Source organism: Pinus tabuliformis, chromosome 6 (assembly GCF_031772625.1).
Source record: "Pinus tabuliformis cultivar Carrire ecotype Pingquan chromosome 6, CPIR1, whole genome shotgun sequence".
NCBI classification, from domain to species: domain Eukaryota; kingdom Viridiplantae; phylum Streptophyta; class Pinopsida; order Pinales; family Pinaceae; genus Pinus; species Pinus tabuliformis.
The window spans coordinates 2008904820-2008925898 of NC_142292.1; the positions used below are offsets into that span (position 1 = coordinate 2008904820).

General features: G+C 40.5%; 1 protein-coding gene across 3 annotated transcripts in view; it reads right to left on the reverse strand.

Annotated features, from left to right (window-relative positions):
- Positions 1 to 477: 477 nt before the first annotated feature.
- The window catches only part of LOC149267315 (large ribosomal subunit protein bL19cz-like), a 97524-nt gene continuing 76922 nt past the window's right edge, over positions 478 to 21079 (reverse strand). For all 3 annotated transcript variants that reach the window (XM_089432179.1, XM_089432195.1, XM_089432188.1), the window contains one exon: positions 478 to 898. In XM_089432179.1, coding sequence (XP_089288305.1) covers positions 790 to 898 — 109 coding nt within the window. In that variant the 3' untranslated portion in view covers positions 478 to 789. The remainder of the gene's footprint in view (positions 899 to 21079) is intronic.

Sequence of the window (21079 nt, forward strand, 5' to 3'; positions counted from 1 at the left end):
CTTGATTTTGTTTTTACTTACATAAAATTCTTGGATTGTTTCTTTATTTGTTTTTACTTACCCTGGGACTCTCTGTTTACAATATTGCGCTGGACATGTAGATCAAAAAAAATGAATAAATCTACACGGAGAGAATAATGAACAAGGAATTCCCGTATAACCTACATATATAACTTGGAAGTCTAAATAGCTATGAATTGCCAGAGTCAAAGATGTATTTGCTAACTTCATCATTTAGGTTTTACCACTCAGTTTGAATCCGACACACAATAGGGAAGGTCTTCTCTATATCCTTCGTTTAGGATATTGTTGCACACTTTTTGTTGAGAACATGTCTTGGTATTAGACATAAAATGTGTACAATGAACAGAGATAAGAACAAGGAGCAGAAGAAGTATGTACAAATATCAAAGAGAAAAAAGAAATCAAAACCTCTTCCTCAGCTTCTAAAACGGAAGGATTTTTATTCCACGTTCATAACTAATAAGGAAAAATATCTTGTCATTCATCAAACAGAGAGTGCCATACAAAATAAGATGTAAAGAAATTCATGTAATTTGTTGGTCACATGTATGGGTTTGATTCAAAAAATAACATAAAATAAAATTTAAAAAAATAAACTTCAAACAATGATGTCCCAAAAATTTGTATAACATATGGTGGCCAACATTTGCAATGCCCACATTTGCCACCTTCCTTTTACATATATTGGTCAATCATCGAATTACCTACATAAGCAACTAGCATTCATAACAATGAATGGAGTCAGATTTTGAAGTCCTAGAATCATTATTTGAAGGTTGAAAACCTCGGGAGTTTTTCTCTTAGGTAATACAGTCTTGCTCTCCGAACTTTCCTGTGTTTCACAACCTTAATTTCTTTAAGGTTTGGCGAGTATCTGAAACAAACCAGAAAAAAAAATACAGCCATGACCTTAAGAATAAGCCAGTTGAAAACAAACGCAATCAATTTCCTACATCTAGGTCTCGAATTGAAAATCACTGCCACATTAAAGATACCACTAGGTACTACAGAAAATAAAGACACTTACAAAAATTCATGAATCAAAACTATTACTTGAATGAAAAAATAATTATAAACCATCCAATAAAAATAGTTGCATAATCAATTCAAACAGATAGCATCAAAGAAAGTATTTAGAAAACAAACGTATATTGATTAAGATTCAAATCATACCAATGTCAAAAATTTAACTTTGTTGGGGAAAAAATCATCCTGTTTGCAATTCTACATTTTCCCTCTTCTTCTATTTTATTGTTTACTTTTCTTTCTACATCTTCTAATTTATCTTCTTTCATTTTATTCTTCGACAAAATCGACAAAGGTAATAACATTCATGAGAATGGAATTCCTGATGATATTGGCCATAACGAACATTTTGTTCTCTGTGATAAATTCAAACACTTTACTTTGTTGGACTATTTTGTGGAGCTAGATCCCACCCAAGACCATCATAAATCCCTGGGTAAAGGAAGTCTGGGAGGCTTACAATTGGCACAGTTCAGCCACCCATAACCTGACAGAGAGTTATTCCTTGATCTCTTTTTAAGAGAAAACCCACTGTGCTGAGTCCTGACATTCTCGCTCAGGGCCCTTGGCTATGCTGAAACAGTGGTGATATTTCTCTGCAAAACAAACCACTCAACTGTCCTTCCCTGTTTAGGTTAAGCTTTTTGGGCTTCCAAGTAATTTTGGGAGTTCCTGGTGCAGATTTCTGCTCCTGTCAGGGGTTTCATCTGTCACAAACTAATTAGGCCTTTTAACCCTGGACCACAATGTCAAGTATGCATTAGGGTTAACCTAGGAAAGGACCTGAAGGAGATTGTCTACATCCACGTTGGGGGCAAAGTTTGGAGTCAACATGTCATGTACATCAAACTGCCCAATGCTTGTTTTAGATGTCGACATCCCAACCATTGCATCAAGGACTTTCTACTTATGGTCAAAGTCGATACTCCCCTTGTTCATCATTTTTTGGTATATGAGAGTCAAGATGACAACGCCTTGGCCGATGACAGATTGATCCTCAAAGTCATCCTAGCAACCCAAGTAAAGCCAAACACCTGAAGTGTAGGAGGCTAAACCGACTAACAGTCCTGGGCCTGCACTTTCCAAACATGTGATGACAGGTAACAAGCCTGTCAGTCTCTTCCTATGTCAATCATCAGAGTGGTAGCTGGAGGGCCATGTTTCCTCTTTCAGTGTTGCACTTGTAGGCCAAAAGAGCCATGAAGGAGTATCTCAGGTATCCTCAGCAACAAAACTAGATGATTTTGTACTTCCCTTCAATGAAGAATGCTTCTGGTATCATACACCAGTCAGAGGGGCAAGAATATATGGATGTCCAACCCTTTGTTAAGCATGAAAGTTGTCTCTTGAATGTAAGAGCTCTAACAAATTTGTGCAAGAGAGTTTCATTCGTTTCCTTAGTGTAATCGCCTCCCTTGCTATCTTGTGCATGAATGAGGTTAAAACTTAAAATCACTGTTTTTTTGTCATTAACGGCAATGTGCTTCATCTAACCAGGTACTATTGATTATGTTACTAATCATGAAAAGGAAAGAGGTGGTATTGGAATTATGGTGGTGCCAATTCTTTAATCTACAGCCATTGTTTCAGACCAAGAATACACAAACACTGATTTGGATATTGTTGAACTTGGATGGCCACATTCTAGGGTTGGCCAACATCTACATGCGAAAAGATCGAGAGAGACAGTTGTGGTTTGGACAAGGCTGGTCGATATCATGCTTGTAGCCCATTGGCTCATCTGTGTTGATTTCAACATGGTTGATGCAGTGGAAGTTAAGCAAGGCCTGCTTCATGTGCAGATTACTAGACGGGGCAGACTAGCCTAGAGTGGATTTAACTTTTTAAGGCCAGATTACGCATGTCTGACCCCAACAAGTACAGAACGAATCACACTTTTGAGCTATGGTTTACCTAGAATAACCTAAGATCAAGAAATAGTACTGAAGCAGCCTAATAGAGCCGTGCTCTTGGAACATAACACATTTTTCTTTAATTGCAGTGGTGCCAAATCTGTTTAAGTGATTAGGGAGGCAACTTTGCTAGATCATCAAGAAATCTCCTTTGCTATTTTGTGGGGTGCAAACAAGATGCACATCCAGAAGTCCCATTTTATTCTCAATGTCTCTCCCACTTTCATCATCCCAACTTTGTGAATGCCATTCAAACTAATTGAAACCCATGCCTAGGTTGAGACTCGGCATGGATATGGTAGGAAGATTGTTGCAATCAGGAGGATGTGACATAAAGCAATCATTGATGAACTTGAGGAAGCTAACAAAAAGCTCCAAACTGTTAAGGTTCACAATAAATAGCAAGAGAATTGATAGAAACCAACTCAAACCCAAATTCTGCAATAAAGAGAAACATAAAGCAGCAATGAGCAATAGTTGGTTTAATGATCAAACTTCTCAGCTGACTGCATCCTGAGGGATCCATTAACCTAGACAAATGGCATTAGACAAATATGCGGCATGCCCCTCTGGATTTTACTCTCATACCTGGGTACCTAATTCCACTCCTTAGTGGAAACCTGTGTGATTAACTTCCAAAGTTTCATGGTTATGGTATTTCAACTAACACCTTAGTGATTTTGATAAATTTGTTAACCATTTCAATGCTATACATGAAGAAGTGTTGATGAAGTTGTTTCTAATGACCCCACAGCGTGATATCTGGGTATGGTATAAGTGTTTCCCTATAGGTAATATTGATTCATTACATATTTTCTAGAAGATTTTGGAAACCATTGGGAAGACCCTAATGAGGGTGATTTTTCCAAAGATTGTTCTAAAACTACAATATCCTCTGATTCTACGGAGGATTCAGTGTGAAGTGATAATTATGATGATTAGGAAGATGATTTTAGTATGCTTTTTCTTCCAAATTGTTTCTAACGACCCTGGAGCATGATGTCAGGGTACAGTAGAAGTGTTTCCCTGTAGGTAATACTGATTCATTACATGTTTTCTAGCAAGATTGCAGAGACTATTGGGAAGACCCTAATGAGGGTGATGATTTTTCTGTAAAACTACAAAATTCCTCTGATTCTACAGAGGATTCAGTGTGAAGTGATAATTCTGATGATTAGGATGATGATTTCATATGCTTTTTTTCCCGCAGATTAAAAAAGAATCAAATGAAGATCTTTGGAATGAAGGAATTAATGAGGCTCCTAAATTACCAAAGATACGCCTCTTTCCTTTGATTGTATATCTCATAGAGTGCAAAGTTTAGAAACTAAAATACTGACTTTCCTCAGATTTTGTTTTGATTTAAAGCTGAAATATCCTTACAGTGGAAAGACAACCTTTCCAACAAAAGGAGATGATTGTTCCAGCAATGATTAGCCGATAATTGCAGTTGCTATTTCTGAACATCATGGGAATTTTTTTACTTTGGTGATGATTTCAAAATCTGATTTTATTTCCACACTTGGTTTCGAGTCTAATCCTTGACAAAATACAAGTTTTCATTTTGATTCCATTGAGCTTTGGATGGAAGATGTGTTGGAAGGTTACTGTTACCCACCAAAAAGTGGGTAACCCAAGGGAGAAAACTTTTCTCCTCCTTGGACAGCTAGCCAGCCAGCAGCCCTACTGATCTGCACAAGACATGATGCCAGGATCCTCCACTTCTCTCTCCCATCTGGCATTCCTTGAATGAAGGTGGGTCATCCATTGGCAAGTACTTTAACCATTTTGTAATCATGTGTTTTTAATATTTCAGGCATACTAATATGAATCAAGGGGTGATCTGAATAAATTAACCGATCTCGACTAATTTCTTGTTCCATCACTTCACTTGGGAGGTTGGTCTTTGACTCTAGTCTAGTGGGACCTCCTCTAAGGCCTTAGGGTTTTAGGAAGGACAAGACTGCGAAGGCTTCGATTGAAGTAGTGTGTCCATGGTATCCCATACTTACCAATTTCCATCTTTCCCATTATTTCATCTCTTTTTTTCAAGTTGGTGGTCATTGGTCATGGGGATCGGCACCCCTTCATTCGCATCCTTCATTCTGGGCCGAAAAAATTTTCCCTAGAGGTTGACGCAGCTAAAAGAAAGTTAAAAGCGTAAGAAAGCCACAAAAAAATAAAAACATAAAAAACAAAATATGGGGGGGACATTTGATTAGCACAGGGGCAAAAACCTAGCATGAACTCTATCACCCTCATTGGCCATCACCTAGTTCCTCGAGCACTAATGCTCCATCTATAAAAGGAACCTTTTTATTGTCCCAACCTTAATAAGTGATAAATTGACTTGTCATTAAGGGGTATTAAATGCTAAATCTCACAAAGCACACTTGGGATCCTAAGCTATGCACTCAAATCAAAGCAAATCATAATGAAGTAAAAGGCACACCAAAAGTGGTGAAAAAAGTAGGCCGAGGAAAGGGGTAACTCATGCCTCCACGATTGCTCCCTCCTTACATCTATACATTCAGGATATTGGACCACCATTACTTGGTCACTTGGCTATGGCACCCTACCCAGAAGTCATTCCCAATCCGTTGCCACCATTTCCACACACATGTAGAAATTCCACGAAATTTTGATCTACTAATATGAGCAATCTGAAATAAAATTTCTTCTCGCATAAACACATAATTTCTCTACTAGATGCAGAGGAATAGGAACAGATATAAAAGCACAATTACAAAATTCAACAACACAGAATTGTATAGGGAACTTAACTAGTAAAACGCTCTACTTGTTATTGAGAATTCTATTGAAGAAGGTTGAACAATGGATCTTTTACAATACAATAAAGTTTCAATGGAGAAAAACCATGTTCTCTCTGTTTACACTAAAAAACACCCTTACTTGCATCTTGATCCCTGCTTCCTAACCCAACTCATCCTTCTTGAAACTCCCACAAGCCTCACCTAGTCTCATTCTCTTTCTCTCACAAGCTCCACGCACAAACTCATGCTTCCTATTGCTTGGTCTCACCAACTCATGCTCACTAAAACATTGATTAAACTTGTGCCTTCATTCCTCCTTTTAAAGACAATTTGAATGGTTAAAATTAGTGAGTTATATATTAGGTAAGTCGAACTGGTGGTTCACAAGTTAACAAAGGCTCACTGCTAGTGTTAACTCGTCCTTCCTAAAATTTAGGAGGCTAACTCAAACTCTTCATCCTATTCCCAATACAACTCACACTAGAAGACAAATAACTCGACCTTTTATTTTAACACATTGGTTAATTGCTTCATAACTCGTCTTGGACTCCTATTTTTTAGGAGCTCGAGCATGCCAAAGAAGAAACTCGTCCTGGCTCCTATGATTAAGGCACAAATCTGTGAAAATTCTATCACTGCAACAACTGATTTATTTTACCTACTTATTTGCCAATAAGTTATTTATGAAAAACCTTTCAATAAACATTAAAATAAATTATGTTGCAGATATCACACCATAATACAAAAACAAACACATGCAAAAGAATCAACACATCAAGATAGATATTTTGGACTAATGTCCTCGGAAAAACCCAATGCGGAAAAACCAGTGCAACAAAGGAGGATTTTATTATTCAGCAATTCTTCAGTACAACTGGGTGCCAAACTGGCTTACCCAATGGAGAACAAATTCTCCAACACTTCTCCTGATCTCAGCGTCAGGCTTACTGGCCTCTACGTAGCTCCCACAGCTATTGTGTCAGTTGTGGGCCTCTCTGCGTCACACACGCATGCCTTCCACTAGTGTGCTACCTCTGTGTCTGCCTGAGAGGCTCTGCGTCTGCCTCTACAACCTCTGCGTTGATCTTCTGGTGTTGTTCCCGACTCTCTGTTTCGTACCCGCTGCCTCCTACGGCTCTCCAGACCACTAGTTTGAATTTCTCAGCTAACCCCGCTCCAAAAAAAGAACTGACTGGTCTCCCTCGGTGTGTTCTCCAACTGACCCTCAAGCCTCTTCTTACACTTTTCCTGTTGGTCCTTCAACAGTCGAGATTAAATCTCTAATCAACGGCTAAGATTAGATTTGACTTGATCCGTGACTTTTGGAACCTTCTAACCCAGTTTTATATTAATACCCGTTAATATTTTATTTTTCCTAAGTTTAGACTTAGGAACTCCATTAAAAATATTAATTAGTTTAATATCTCTTAAACCAGTTAGAATCTGCCCAAACCATTTCTAGGTCTTGGAGATCTCATGTGCTTTAGCCTCTCCACCAAATTTCATGGCTAGAGCACATCCGATGCTACCCCAAATCAACACGCCCTCTTAACGAGGATTGTGCTCTAGTAATATTCTATATTGAAAATTACTCTGACTATACGACACCGGTACCTGTGCTAATGCTAGGCCTCCCTACCCAACATCTTTTGCATTGTTGCATCCTGTACTGCTGCCTATGGCTCTGCCTCTGCCACTACTGCATCCGTACAGCAACTCCCTATGCATCCTTCTTGTTGCTAGTCCTTTCTCCCAACACTACAACTCCCTCTGCATCCATACTACTGGTAGTCCTTCCCAACACTGCATCTGCACTACAATCTCTTCTCGCCATGTTTCATCGTGCTACTGCTGACTGCTACTACACTGCAACATCACCCCATTTCTGCTACTGAAATGGATTCTTTATCATCCCCATCTTTTCCCTGAAATAATCAAACTTTGTTCTTCCAAGGGCCTTGGTGAGGATGTCTGCCACCTATTCTCCTGTAGGAGTGTAGCTCAACTGTACAGCTCCTTGTTGGACACAGTCTCTGACAAAGTGACACCGGATATCAATATGCTTTGACCGATCGTGAAACACTAGATTCTCAAAGACCTTGATGCAACTTTGATTATCGCACATGATCTTGGTCGCCTCCATCTTTCTTCTGAATAGGTTCACAAGCAGTTTTCTAAGCCATATGACCTCACACGAAGTTGTGCTGAGCTCAGAGCCACGGATTTTTGTTTCCTACTGCACCAGGAGGTCATTCCTGATCCAATGTTAAAACAGTACCCAGATGTACTTTTCCGATCCACTGAACTTCCAGCCCAATCTGCATCAGTAAATCCACTCAATCTGATATCCTTACTCCTGGTGTACAAGAGTCCATAATCGATTGCTCCCTATAAATACCTGAGAACATGTTTGGCTGCTACCCAGTGCGCCCTCTTCGACTCCACCATTAACTGACTGAGGGTGTTGACAACGTAGCAAATGTCTAGCCTGGTATTGACTAGATACATTAGGGACCCTATTAGTTGCCTGTATAAGGTGGGATCAACACCCTTGTCTTCTGATGCATCAATCTTCTTCCAATGGTGATCATAGGAGTAGCCATGGGTCTACAGTCCTCCATCCTGAATCTCTTCAGGATTTCTGTAGCATATCTCCCTTGCCCAAGGAAGATCTCCCCCTTTTGCTGCCAAACTTCCAACCCTAGGAAATAATGCATTCGTCCCAAATCCTTCATGTCGAATTTCGTGGCTAGATTCTTCTTGCAGTCCCCGATCAGCCTGGATGATCCTGTCAAGAAGAGATCATCCACATACAATACTAAGATTAGAGGCTCATTCTTGTTGACACCTAATCCTTGTGATTGGGTGAATTTACGTAAATAGATAAATAGAAAATATGAACAGTCATCGGGAAACGAACTGAACAGTCTCTCCCTCATGTATATAATGAAGACCTATCTGATGGAATACAACAGCCGAATCATTTTTGCCTTATGGAGTTACTGCCTGGCCTAACATGGCATCAGAGCCAGCTTCTTTTTAGCTTTTATGTCCCTTGTAACTCCCTTGTCTGCTCTCCATATACCTGCACTGCTCCTCCATACAATTAGCTGCTCCTGACACTGCCTGCGCCTTCCGTCTGCCATATTCCATATTTTCAGCCTGACATAATGGTCAGGTCTAAACGCTGCATTATCTGCGACTGTCCACAAACGTTTTCTGCCATAACATTTTCTGCCATACTTATTCACTGAAAGCCATCTCCTCCGCCATTATTGTGAGTCCATGCAGTCCGTTTGAGGAACGCTGGTGCGGTGAGCGTGGAGCAGGAGCTGCCGAGACCTTGAAATGCGAAGTTAGAAGTCTTGAATTCGCTCAGCCAAGGTTCTAACGATACAGGAAAACGTTGTTTCTTGGGTAATCTTTACACATTTAAATCAATGCTCAATATAAACGTTGTTTCAATATATATACGCTGCTCCGGGATTTTTAACACTGGTATATGCTGCGTGAATAATGCTTTGAAGCCTTCCACATAACGCTGCTTCGATCTGCTCTTTTGCTGCTTCCTTTGTTGTGCCTTGGACGACGAGCGCTCTGCTGCAGCTGGCCTGGAAACGATATTGAACTTGTATCTGTCCAAGCATGTCCAAGAGCTCTGTTTAATCTTTCCATGTGCAAAGCTTTAAGTGCGCGTGCTTGACAAGAATAAACAGAATATGTGAAAAATGCGGGAGCAGATCCAGCTTCCCGAAGGTCTGAAATTCCTGCTGATAAAACGGTCTTAAGTCACGAACATTGCGTGGGTGGCCATTTGAAACTAAAAAGGAGGTAAAGAATAAAGGCATAAGCAGCGTTGGGACCTTCGAAAAATATTGTAATCTGCTGCCTTGATTAATCAGAAATGTCACGTGAGGAAGAAGGATATTCGAAAGTTTTTTGGATGGTATATATATGTGAGTGAGAGAGCCACTATTGAAGATTGAAGGCTGTGCTCTCCCATCTGATCACAAATTTTCTCTGGCGCCGTCTGTGGAGTAGTGCATTTGTTGTGCATTTGTTTAGGGTAGCGAAGTGAGCTTTATTTCAGGGATTTGCTAATCTAAACACATAAAATTCATGTGTTTTTTCTGTGTTTGAGATGATATCATTATCTTTGGCATATACTTTGAAGTTTTTTTGGTATATACTTGAAGACTTTTTGACATGTAAAATGTGTACTCTAAACTCTGTTTAACACATGGAATTGTATTGAGCCCCTTATTTTTGGTACGTTGACTGCATGGTATTGGCGTCCATATTGGTATATAAGGAAGAGATTTGAAATCTTTTGAGAATGCCCTTTTGAGTACAATTTTATTGTATATTGGCGGAAGTATTTTTCTATCAGCAGAAATAATTTCTCTTTACAGAATGCATTCAATCATATCCATGGTGGGAATAGTTCTCACTGGCAAGGAGAACTATCCTGAATGGTCCCGGATGATAAAACACACCCTCATTTTCAATGAGTTGTGGAAAGGAGTGTGTGTTGGAGAAGGAGACAATGAACCAGTATAGCCTACATCAGACAAAGAGCTCGTCATTTGGGAAAACAAGAACAACAAAGCTTATGCATTAATTGCAGCATCTATAAATGAAGAGGTGAGTCGCCATATTTCGTCATATTCAACTGCCTTTGAAGCCTTACAAAAGCTGAAAGAACTCTATGACTCACATTCTACACTTGAAGTTGTTCAACTCATGATTAAACTCTTCACTCTTGAACTGCAAAAAATGATCCTCTTACTCTTGCATCTGAAGTAAAGTCTATAATGCATGATATCAAATCCACTAAGGTTGAATTGGATATTCCTCTTATTGCTTTTCTCAAGGCACTTTATCCTACTTACTCCAATTATCTTGAGTCATTGCAAGCAAATGGAAATCTCAAAGATATAACCTTTGACTCTCTTATGAAAAAGTTTGTTGAAAGAGAGAAAGCTTTTGGAAAGAAGGCAGCCCCTGAATCTTCTGAAGAGGTTGTGTGCCTTGCTCATAAAGAAAAGCATCCTGCTCAAGATTCTACAAGAGGAAGAGGTGGTCGAAGAGGAAGAGAAAGATATTTCAGAGGCGGGGGGGTAGACATTCTCAAGGAGAAAAGGCAGATTTGCACTGCATACGCTGCAAAAGAAATGGATCACATGATGCCTCTACATGCAAGCTACCATGGGACAAAATTGAGCAGCAAAGAAACAAACAAAAAGGTAAAACTGATGACACAGACAAAGGTAAAGCACCTGAATCCGCTCACTATGTTGTGGCACAATGTAACACTGGACTAAATGAAGATTTATTTAATGCTTCACTTGCTTCTTAGAAAAATGATTGGTTGCTTGATTCAGGAGCAACCTGCCACGACTCATAGAAAAGATTTTTTTGAAGATTTCACTGACAATGTTGATGGAGCAGTATACTTTGCAGATCAATCAAAAATCAAGCCATCAGGGCTTGGCACAATCAGGCTTAAATTGCTTGGTCTTCCAAACTTTCTTCTGCATCATGTTCTATATCTCCCACAGCTCAAGAGAAACTTGTTGTCCTTGATCCACATCCGCCAGCAAGGTCACTCCATTCACATGTTTGATGGCAAGCTTGAGGTAAGAAAAGCATCTGACCACTCACTTGTCATGAGGGGAATAGAAGAAGAAAGGCTTATCAAGCTGCAAGGAACCTCTGCTCATGCACAACATTTCTCATACAATTCTCATCATGAAGAAGGTACACTTCCATCAAGTTTATTATGGCATGCTAGATTTGGACATTTGAACTATGACAGTCTCCGCTTGAAGAAAAATGGTGTTGCTAGTTTGCCTACAATTCCTAGGAAGCTTAAGCAATGTGATGCTTGCATTCTAGGAAAGCATAGCAAACAGTTTTTTCATGACTCACATTCAAGAGCACATAGAAAACTTGAACTCATTCATTCAGATTTATGTGGTCCAATCCCTGTTCCCTCTGCAAATGGAAATAAATATATCATGACATTTATTGATGACTACACCAGAATGTGTTGGGTTTATTTATTGAAGAACAAATCTGATGCTTTTCAAACATTCAAGAATTTTCATAAATGGATTGAAAATGATGCACAATCTCATATTGGGTCTATTCGCACTCATAATGGAAAAGAATACACATCAAATGAATTTGAAAACTATCTTTGCCAACATGGGATCAAAAATCAAACAACTGTGCCTTATAATCCCCAACAGAATGGTGTAGCTGAAAGAATGAATAGGACAATCTTAAATATGGTACGATCCATGCTCTTCTTCAAGAATGTAAAGATAATGTTTTGGGCTGATGTTGTTCTATGTGCTGCATATATAAAGAATACATGTCCATCTAATGCTATTAGAAACAAGACTCCTTATGAAATGTGGTATGGACATGTTCCTTCGGTAAAGCATCTCAGCGTCTTTGGTTCCACCTGTTATGCCTTGATACCAAAGGTACATAGAAACAAACTTGGTGCTAGAAGTCGCAAGTGTATCTTCCTGGAGTATTCAAACACCTCCAAAGCATACCGCCTCTATGATGAAGTAAATAAGAAGTTTGTTGTATCTAGAGATGTAATTTTTCTTGAATCATCCAAAACTGACAATGTTGTTGAGCGGCAACTTGATCGCTTGGATAGATTCGCAAAAGCAAAATCATTTCAAGAATTTGATAATCAGATTCCACATCTTGAAGGGGGGATTCCTATACTAGATCAACATGTGGAATCTTCTTCTGAAGAACACTCTTCCCCGCATGAAACTCCAGCAACGGATGATGTTTTAAGTGATGTAATTGATAGAATTGGGAGACTCAATCTTGATTCAGTCCCAACTCAATCAACGGAGCAGCCTGGACCATCTAAAAAAGGTCCCCCAAAGTGGGTGACAAAGACACTTGAAAGTGTTCATCCTGATGAAGTTGGAAAGACAGGAACCAGAAATTCAAACCGGAAAAATGGAGGTGATGTAGATGACTCTAATTCACCTGTTGATATGGATGTTTCTTATGATTGTGAATTGAACTTGTCTACAGATTTTGAACCAACTTCCTTCAAAAAAGCTGCTTCTCATGATGAATGGAAAGAAGCGATGCAAAAGGAGTATGATGCCCTCATAAAGAACGGCACTTGGACGCTGGTTGATCCTCCATTAGGAACCAAACCAATTGGCTGCAAGTGGATCTACAAGAACAAGTATAAAGCTGATGGCTCACTTGACAAGCACAAAGCTAGGCTTGTGGCAAAAGGTTTTGCATAGAAGGAAGGGGTCGATTATGAGGAGACTTTTGCCCCCACAACAAAATGGGCTGCCATCCGGACTCTCTTTGCACTAGCAGCTCAGAACGGTTGGAAAGTCCATCAAATGGATGTAAAAACTGCTTTCTTGAATGGAGATCTAAAAGAGAATGTTTTTATGTCCCAGCCTAAAGGATTTGCTGTGAAAGGACATGAACATAAAGTATGTAAACTTGTGAAGTCCTTGTATGGCCTCAAACAAGCACCGCGAGCCTGGTATGAAAAACTAACTGAGCATCTTCTGAAACTCAATTTTAAACACTTTTATCTTGATGATGCAACTTTATTTGTCAAGAAAGTTGGCAAAACAGTTGTATATCTTGTGGTATATGTAGATGATCTTTTGATGACAGGGAACAATGAAAGCTACATTGCATCCATAAAGAAGGAATTGGGGAAAAGTTTTGAAATGACTGATTTGGGCTATGTTCATTACTATCTTGGCATTGAAGTAACCCAACATCCAAAGTCCATATTTCTTTCTCAAAAGAAATACATTGGAGATCTGTTGAACAGGTTTGGCATGACAGAATGCAATCCTCTTACTACTCCAATGGAACAAAACTTAAATCTCACATCTATTGAAGGAAAAGAATTTGAGGATGCAACAAAGTATAGACAGCTTGTAGGAAGTCTCAACTACCTAACTACTACCAGACCAGACATTTCGTTTGTTGTTGGAATCCTCTCCAGGTTTATGCAAAAGCCTTGCGAGGTACATTGGTCTGCTGCAAAAAGAGTTTTAAGGTACTTGAAGGGAACTCAAGACTTTGGAATCAAGTACACGCAGGTGGATGACTTCAACTTGATTGGATACTCTGATTCAGACTTCGATGGAGACAAAGAAACTGGGGTATAAACTTCAGGATATGCTACGAGTCTTGGAACAGGAGCTGTCCCCTGGAGATCACGCAAACAATCAGTTCCAACAGATTCCACAACAGAAGCAGAATACGTGGCAGCAGCTGAAGCAACAAAAGAAATTGTGTGGCTCAGGAAAATTCTTGAAGATTTGCAGGTAAAACAAGGACAATCAACTCCACTCATGATTGACAATACCTCTGCAATAAAGTTGGCCAAGAACCCAAAGTTCCATGATCGAACAAAGCACATAAATACTAAATATCATCTGATTCGACATCATGTTGAGGCCAAAACAATCCATCTTCGTCATTGTTCCACAAATGAGCAAATTACAGACATCTTCACCAAAGCACTTGGAAGAGGAAAGCTTGAACGATTCAGAATGATGCTTGGACTCACCAACATCCCTTCAAATTAAGGGGGGGAATGTTGACACCTAATCCTTGTGATTGGGTGAATTTATGTAAATAGATAAATAGGAAATATGAACAGTCATCGGGAGACGAACTGAACAGTCTCTCCCTCATGTATATAATGAAGACCTACCTGATGGAATACAACAATCGAATCATTTTTGCCTTATGGAGTTACTGCCTGGCCTGACAATTCTCTACAACCAGATAGTAGAGATTTGGATCTCCGTCACTCTTGACAAATCCCATCTTTTGCAAGTAGCCATCAATTCGACCATACCATGCTTTAGGTGTCTGTTTCAGCCCATACAAGGCTTTCTTCAATCTGCATATATGAGACTTCTTCTCATGTGTCTCAAAGCCCTCTGGTTGTTCAATGTATACCTCTACTTCTATCATCCCATTCAGAAATGACGTTTTGACATCCATCTGATGAATCTCCCACCCCATCTATGTTGCAAGAGATATCAAGGTTCTAATAGATGTATACCTAGCTACCGGGGCGAAGGTTTCTTCGTAGTCAATTCCTTCCTTCTGAGCATACCCCTTTGCCACAAACCTGGCTTTGTATTTCTCAACATTGTCGTCTACAGCGTATTTAATCTTGTAGATCCATCTCGAACCTACCACTGATCTGTCTTGAGGCCTTGGCACTACCTCCCAAACATCGTTCACCATTATGGAGTTGTACTCCTCTACCATCGCATCCAGCCAAACCTGATGTTGAGCTGCCTCCTGAAAATTGGCAGGCTCCACATCCTGAGCTACTAATGCTTGATATCTATCTGGCTATTTTCGCTCCCTCTTATTGTTCCTTGGTGCAGCGATGAAGTCCTCTACATCTCGCAAAATTTGACGAAGTTCCCTGCTTGTTCTTCCTTTGCCAGCAGGTGCTTCTGTTGGCACCTCCTCATCCTGTGATTCTTCCTGATCCAAGGAAGAATTCTTTACTTCCGTTGCTTGAAGAGGTTTGACCAATGACTCCTCTTTTGACTGCTCCTCGGAAGGCATTTCTCGAGATTTTCTGAAAGCCCTGTCCTCCATGAACTTCACGTCTCGTCGAACTACTACCTTCCTGCTCTCTGGAAGATAGATTCTATATGCCTTAGCATTCTTGCTATATCCCACTAGATATCCTTTCTCTGCAATTTGATCCAGCTTCTTCTTCTTTTCCTTGGGTATGCGGCAATATGCTAAGCTCCCAAATATCCTGAAATCACTGACTTCAAGCGTCTTCCCTGTGAAGACTTTATCTGGAGTAATCTTGCCCAATGCCCAATGAGGAGTTCTATTCTGAACATAGACTGTTGTGTTGCATGCTTCTACCCATAGGAATTTTGGCATATCTTGATCATAAATCATGGCCCTAGTTGCTTCTACAATAGTCTTGTTCTTTCTTTCTGCTACTCCATTCTGCTCCAGATTGCAAGGAGTTGTCCACTCTCTTATGATGCCCTCCTTAGCGCAAAAATCAATGAAGTCCTTATCAACACACTCTCCACCATTATCTAAGCGTAAAAATTTTATTTTCTTCCCAAACAGATTCTCCACCAAAGCCTTCAACTCTTTGAATCGACAAAAAACTTCATCCTTGGTTTTCAGAAAAAAAATCCAAGTTTTCCTTGAGTGATCATCAGTGAAGGTGAGGAAGTACTCGGCACCACTAGGAGCTTTAGTGGACATAGGTCTGCAAATATCTGATGTATCATTCCTAGTACATTCTTAGCCCTGTTTTTACTTCTGGGAAATGTTGCCTTAGCATACTTTCCCAGAGCACATCATCTCGTTTCGTACTAAGATATGGAACTCCTGTCACAGTGTTTTTGAGAATCTTCAGAGCCCCATGGTGCAAATGTCCCATTTTTCTGTGCCATAGTTGGTTCAAATCGTTGTCTCTGTGACTGCCTATTAGTGCCATTGGTGATTCTAGTTGTAATATGTACAGCATGTTACTTTTGGATCCCGATTTGCACCTTCTTTTTCCAACTCGAGTGTTTGACGTATACTTTCTCCTTGATGAAGAAAACGTCATAGCCTTTGCCTTGAAGTTGCGACACGGAAAGTAAGTTCATCCCCAATCCTGGTACATGCAGCACATTGGTAGCACGAAAACGCTCTCCTGTTTCTGTTTGAAAAACTATGGTACCCCTCCCTACTGGAGTACACTTTACCTTGTTCCCCATGGTGAATTGAAAGTTCATCCTCTCCTGCTGATAATCTGAGAAACATTCTTGGATTCCCGTCATATGCCAAGAGGCTCCACTGTCTATATACCATACCTCTGATGATGCAGAGCTCGTCACACAAGCCACTTCTTCTTCTAGCCTGGAAACCAACATAGAGAAATCGAAGTTACTGTCTCTTGTGCAATTTTCTGAAAATCTATGTGTGTCTCCTAATGTAGATGCCTCTGCATCATGGTCTCGACTCATAATTGATTTTCCCTTCCTGTCTCTAATTACTCGCTCTGATACCATGTGAAAATTCTATCACTGCAACAATTGATTTATTTTACCTACTTATTTGCCAATAAGTTATTTAAGAAAAACCCTTCACTAAACATTAAAATAATTTTTGTTTCAAATATCACAACATAATACAAAAATGAACACATGCACAAGAATCAACATATCAACACAGATATTTTGGACTAATGTCCCCGGAAAAACCCAATGCGGGAACCAATGCAGCAGAGGAGGATTTCATTATTTAGCAATTCTTTAGTACAATTGGGTGCCAAACTGGCTTACCCAACAAATAACAAATTCTCCACCACTTCTCCTGATCTCGGTGTCAAGCTTACTGGCCTCTACGCAGCTCCCAGAGCTACTGCGTCAGCTCCTGCCTCTCTGCGTCAACCCTAGGCCTCTTTGTGTCACACACGCAGGCATTCCAATGACTGTGCAGTCTGCTGCCCCACTTTCTCCCATGAAGATTGGTGTTGAAGATGTTGATGATGTGCCTAATGGACCCAGGATGCCCCCAAGCTAGCCTTGACATTGTTGATGAGCATCACCTGTTTCGGAGCCAAGATGATGATCACCCTTGTGATAACAGGGGAGGGCTTACACATCACTTTGGAGCCCCAACACTTGAGTTAGAGAGTGCCATGTCACTCTCTTACTCTTTTGAGGGTGATGAGCACCATGGAAATGACATGTTGGCATAGAGGCACTTCGAAGACATGCCTGTGATCTAGGAGCTACATCTTCGAGTATGGATAACTCATTAAGCCCATATGACACTTATTTTTGGCATTTGGATTTCATTTGGAGGATGACGTCCTGCTTGAGGAAGGTTTTCTCCCACACTTGTGGGCATTTATGGCCTTTTTTGTTATGTTTTTGAGCTATGAGGTTGGATTGTAGCCTCTTTCTTGTGGAACACTTAAAAGTAAACTTGTCAATAAGGCTTCTTTAGTTCTAATATTGTAAAAATGAGTGGGATAGGTCTCATATAAATAGAGCCTACCCTTATTTCATTTGTTCATCATCACACATTGAATTATTTTCCTCTCCAAGAAAGTGGGAGCTACTCTTTTTTACTACTATGGGCAAATGTGTGTTGGAAGAATTGTCATTGATGTCAAAGGGTGAATGGGCCAGCATTTGTTCAATGATTTGTGTGCACAAATCAAGTGAACTTGGGTACAAAGACCCTCTAGATTGTGAAATTTTCAATCTATCACAACAACTGGAAATTATTTTACTAATTGCTAATTTATTTGCAGTTTGCTACAGCAAATACCAAATAATTCACACTATGATTTTCACAAACAAATCCTGCGAAAGAAAAATAGCGCTGGAATCTGAGAAAATCTAGCGCACACATAAAAATATGACACTGTACTTTTTGGACAAATGTCTCCGAAAAACCCAACTTGGGAAAACCGGTGCAACAGCTGAGGGTTTTATTATTATGCAGCAGTGAAATTCTAAGTACAATCTAAATGCACAAACTAGCAATCCACTACAGGGGAAACTGGCCAAAAAAAATTAGTGAGACAAATTTTGTCTCACCCAACACTAATCCAACTCTGACACTGGCTCTGAATGGGCTCCACGAAACCCCTGCATCAAACCTGCGCAGGCACTAGAACGCTCTGCCTGGAACTGCAACTGATCAAAGACATTTACCCAATCCAGCCTCTAAGAATGACTCACCAGCACCTTTTGAAAATCTTCCCGGCCTCCAGCAACTGAATCGACCCTCTGTCTAGCCAAATCGAACTCTACCTCTGAAACTTCAGCATTGCCTCTGCGTAGCCTCACTGAGGATACTCAACCCTCCTGTAGCTAACTCTCTGGATCTGGAAAATCTTTCCGCCAGACTCACTATCCATGCCCCTCATTATCTCTACTTCCTTCTCTAGCTTTCCAGCAACTATTGTCGCTCTCCGGAAATCGAACTGCCAAGGAAATCAAACTCCACAAGTGTGTTCTCCATCTGCCCATTGACTTCTTCTTATAATCCTCTGTTGGAGCACCAACGGCCAAGATTAAAACTTAATCAAAGGCCCCGATTAATTCCCTGTCGATCCATGTGAGTTTCTAGAGAATTATCACCTTATTTCAATTAATATTGATTAATTAACCATATTCCCTAAGTTTAGACTTAGGAAATATTTTAAAAAACGGCTAATAATCTAATTGAGCCATCTTTAGGTAGAATTTCCATAAACTATTTCTGGGTTTTGGAGATCTCATGCGTTTCAGCCTTTCCACAAAGTTTCAAGACTAGAACATTTTTGATGCTACAAAAACTAACACTCCCTCTTAGCAAGGATTGTGTTCTAGTGCTGCACACCCTGTCACAACACTCTGTCTCTGTGTCATCTCTTGCCACGCTGTTAATGTCTGGCTACTGCTACCCACCAACCACTGAGCGACTTTGATGTTGCATTTGTGTTGTTGTTGACACTGCTATACTGCTGCCAACTACTACATCTGCACTACAACTCCCTCTCATCTGTTGTTGCCGCAACTACAACCACTGCAACTAAGAAGCATCCAAAATACTGAATCAATTGTGTTCAGTATAATGCATCTATCCCCTGAGTCTTGACTACTAATAGCCTCTGCACTCTCACAGAAGAATCTGCGTTGTTGCTAACTCTGCACTGAGCCACCTGCTCTGCTGTCAACACTGCACTATGCTCCTCAGCATCTAACTTCTACTAGTCTGCAACTGTCACTTTGGTAATGACTACATCAACTGCCACTGATCCATCAGCTACTGAATACTATGGGTGAGGTAGCCAAGTAATGATCCTATGAGGTGGACTCCTCAAGTATCATGCCCACTCTTTGTAGCTCTCTAGGACTACAACACCAAATCACCCCACCTCATCCTAGAGGTATATCTACGAACATAGAAAAATCTTCCTCTAGTCTAGAGGAAACCTTGTCTATTTTCGCGAATGTTGCATGTTAGTCCTGCTTCTCCTGCTTGTCCTTCTTCCCGAGGGGACATTGCATACTATAGTGACCGAACTCACCACACCTGAAGCACTTGACCTTTGACAGATCCTTCTTCTTCTTCTTCTTCTTCTTCTTCTTCTTCTTCTGCTCCCCCTATCCCTAACTGGGACCCTTCGATGCTAGGGCCACATTCTCCTCCTCCTTCACACTCTTCAATCCGCTACTACTGCTACCACTAATGGAGCTCTTAAGCAAAGCTCGCCTCATTTCCTCCTACTGCAAAGCAGACCACATCCTGTTCCATCTAAGTAGCGTGTCTCTGCCCAATATACTTTAGACAGAGACTTGTCAATCCTCTGAGACACTGTTCAGTGCCAACCGTACTAGCTATGATGGTTGAGGCGCTACCCCAACTACTGCAAACTGATCTCGGAACTCCTGAATCCTAGTGAGGAAGGGATTTATGCCTTCCCCCTTCTGCGTCCTGATGCATCTCAGCTTTTCTTCCATGAACATATTCCTCTGCTCGAAAGTACCTTGATATAGCGTAGAGAGAGCTACCCACAAGTCCCTAGAAGTTCCTTTGCCTGCCACATGTGAGACTATATGATCTCGAACTCCATCCAAGATCAACCGCTTCGCCCTCGCCATCTCCTTCCTATATTCTTTGAGCTGATCCACATCCTGGGGAACTGCCACCACATTATCTATGTAGGCTTTCAGGCCATATTCATCTAGAAGGAAGGACATCCTAGCCTTCCAGATGACATAGTTGGAAGCTCCATCCAACCTATCCTGATCTCTAAGCCCTGTTGTGGCCATATCTGAATCTGATCTGGAAACTCCCTCTTCCTCTGCTCGGCTGCTGCTCTACTACTCACACTCCATCTTGGAATGTGCAGATCTGCTAGATGCTACCTCCCATTGTGTGTGCAATTTATCTTCCATCCAATGTTGATTCTACTGCTACAAAACCCTCTGCGTCCAACCAAGGAATTTGCTTGGTGAAAATTTGAGCTGCTACTACTCCCCTTTGACTGCTAGAATCACTATCCCGGGTAACTCGACTTTGCTGCCAACCTGCAACTGAAAATCGAATGTATGCCCTAGCAATTCGGTCTGTCTATCAATGAACTACGCAGCCTCTAGGAATTTCAGCCTGTTGCTCCCTTTGAACAGCGAAATTCTCCCCTCCACTACTGAGCTTCCCCGCTGATCACTCACGCTTTGATACCATGTGAAGTTTTCAATCTATCACAGCAACTAGAAATTATTTTCCTAATTGTTAATTTATTTGGAGTTTGCTACG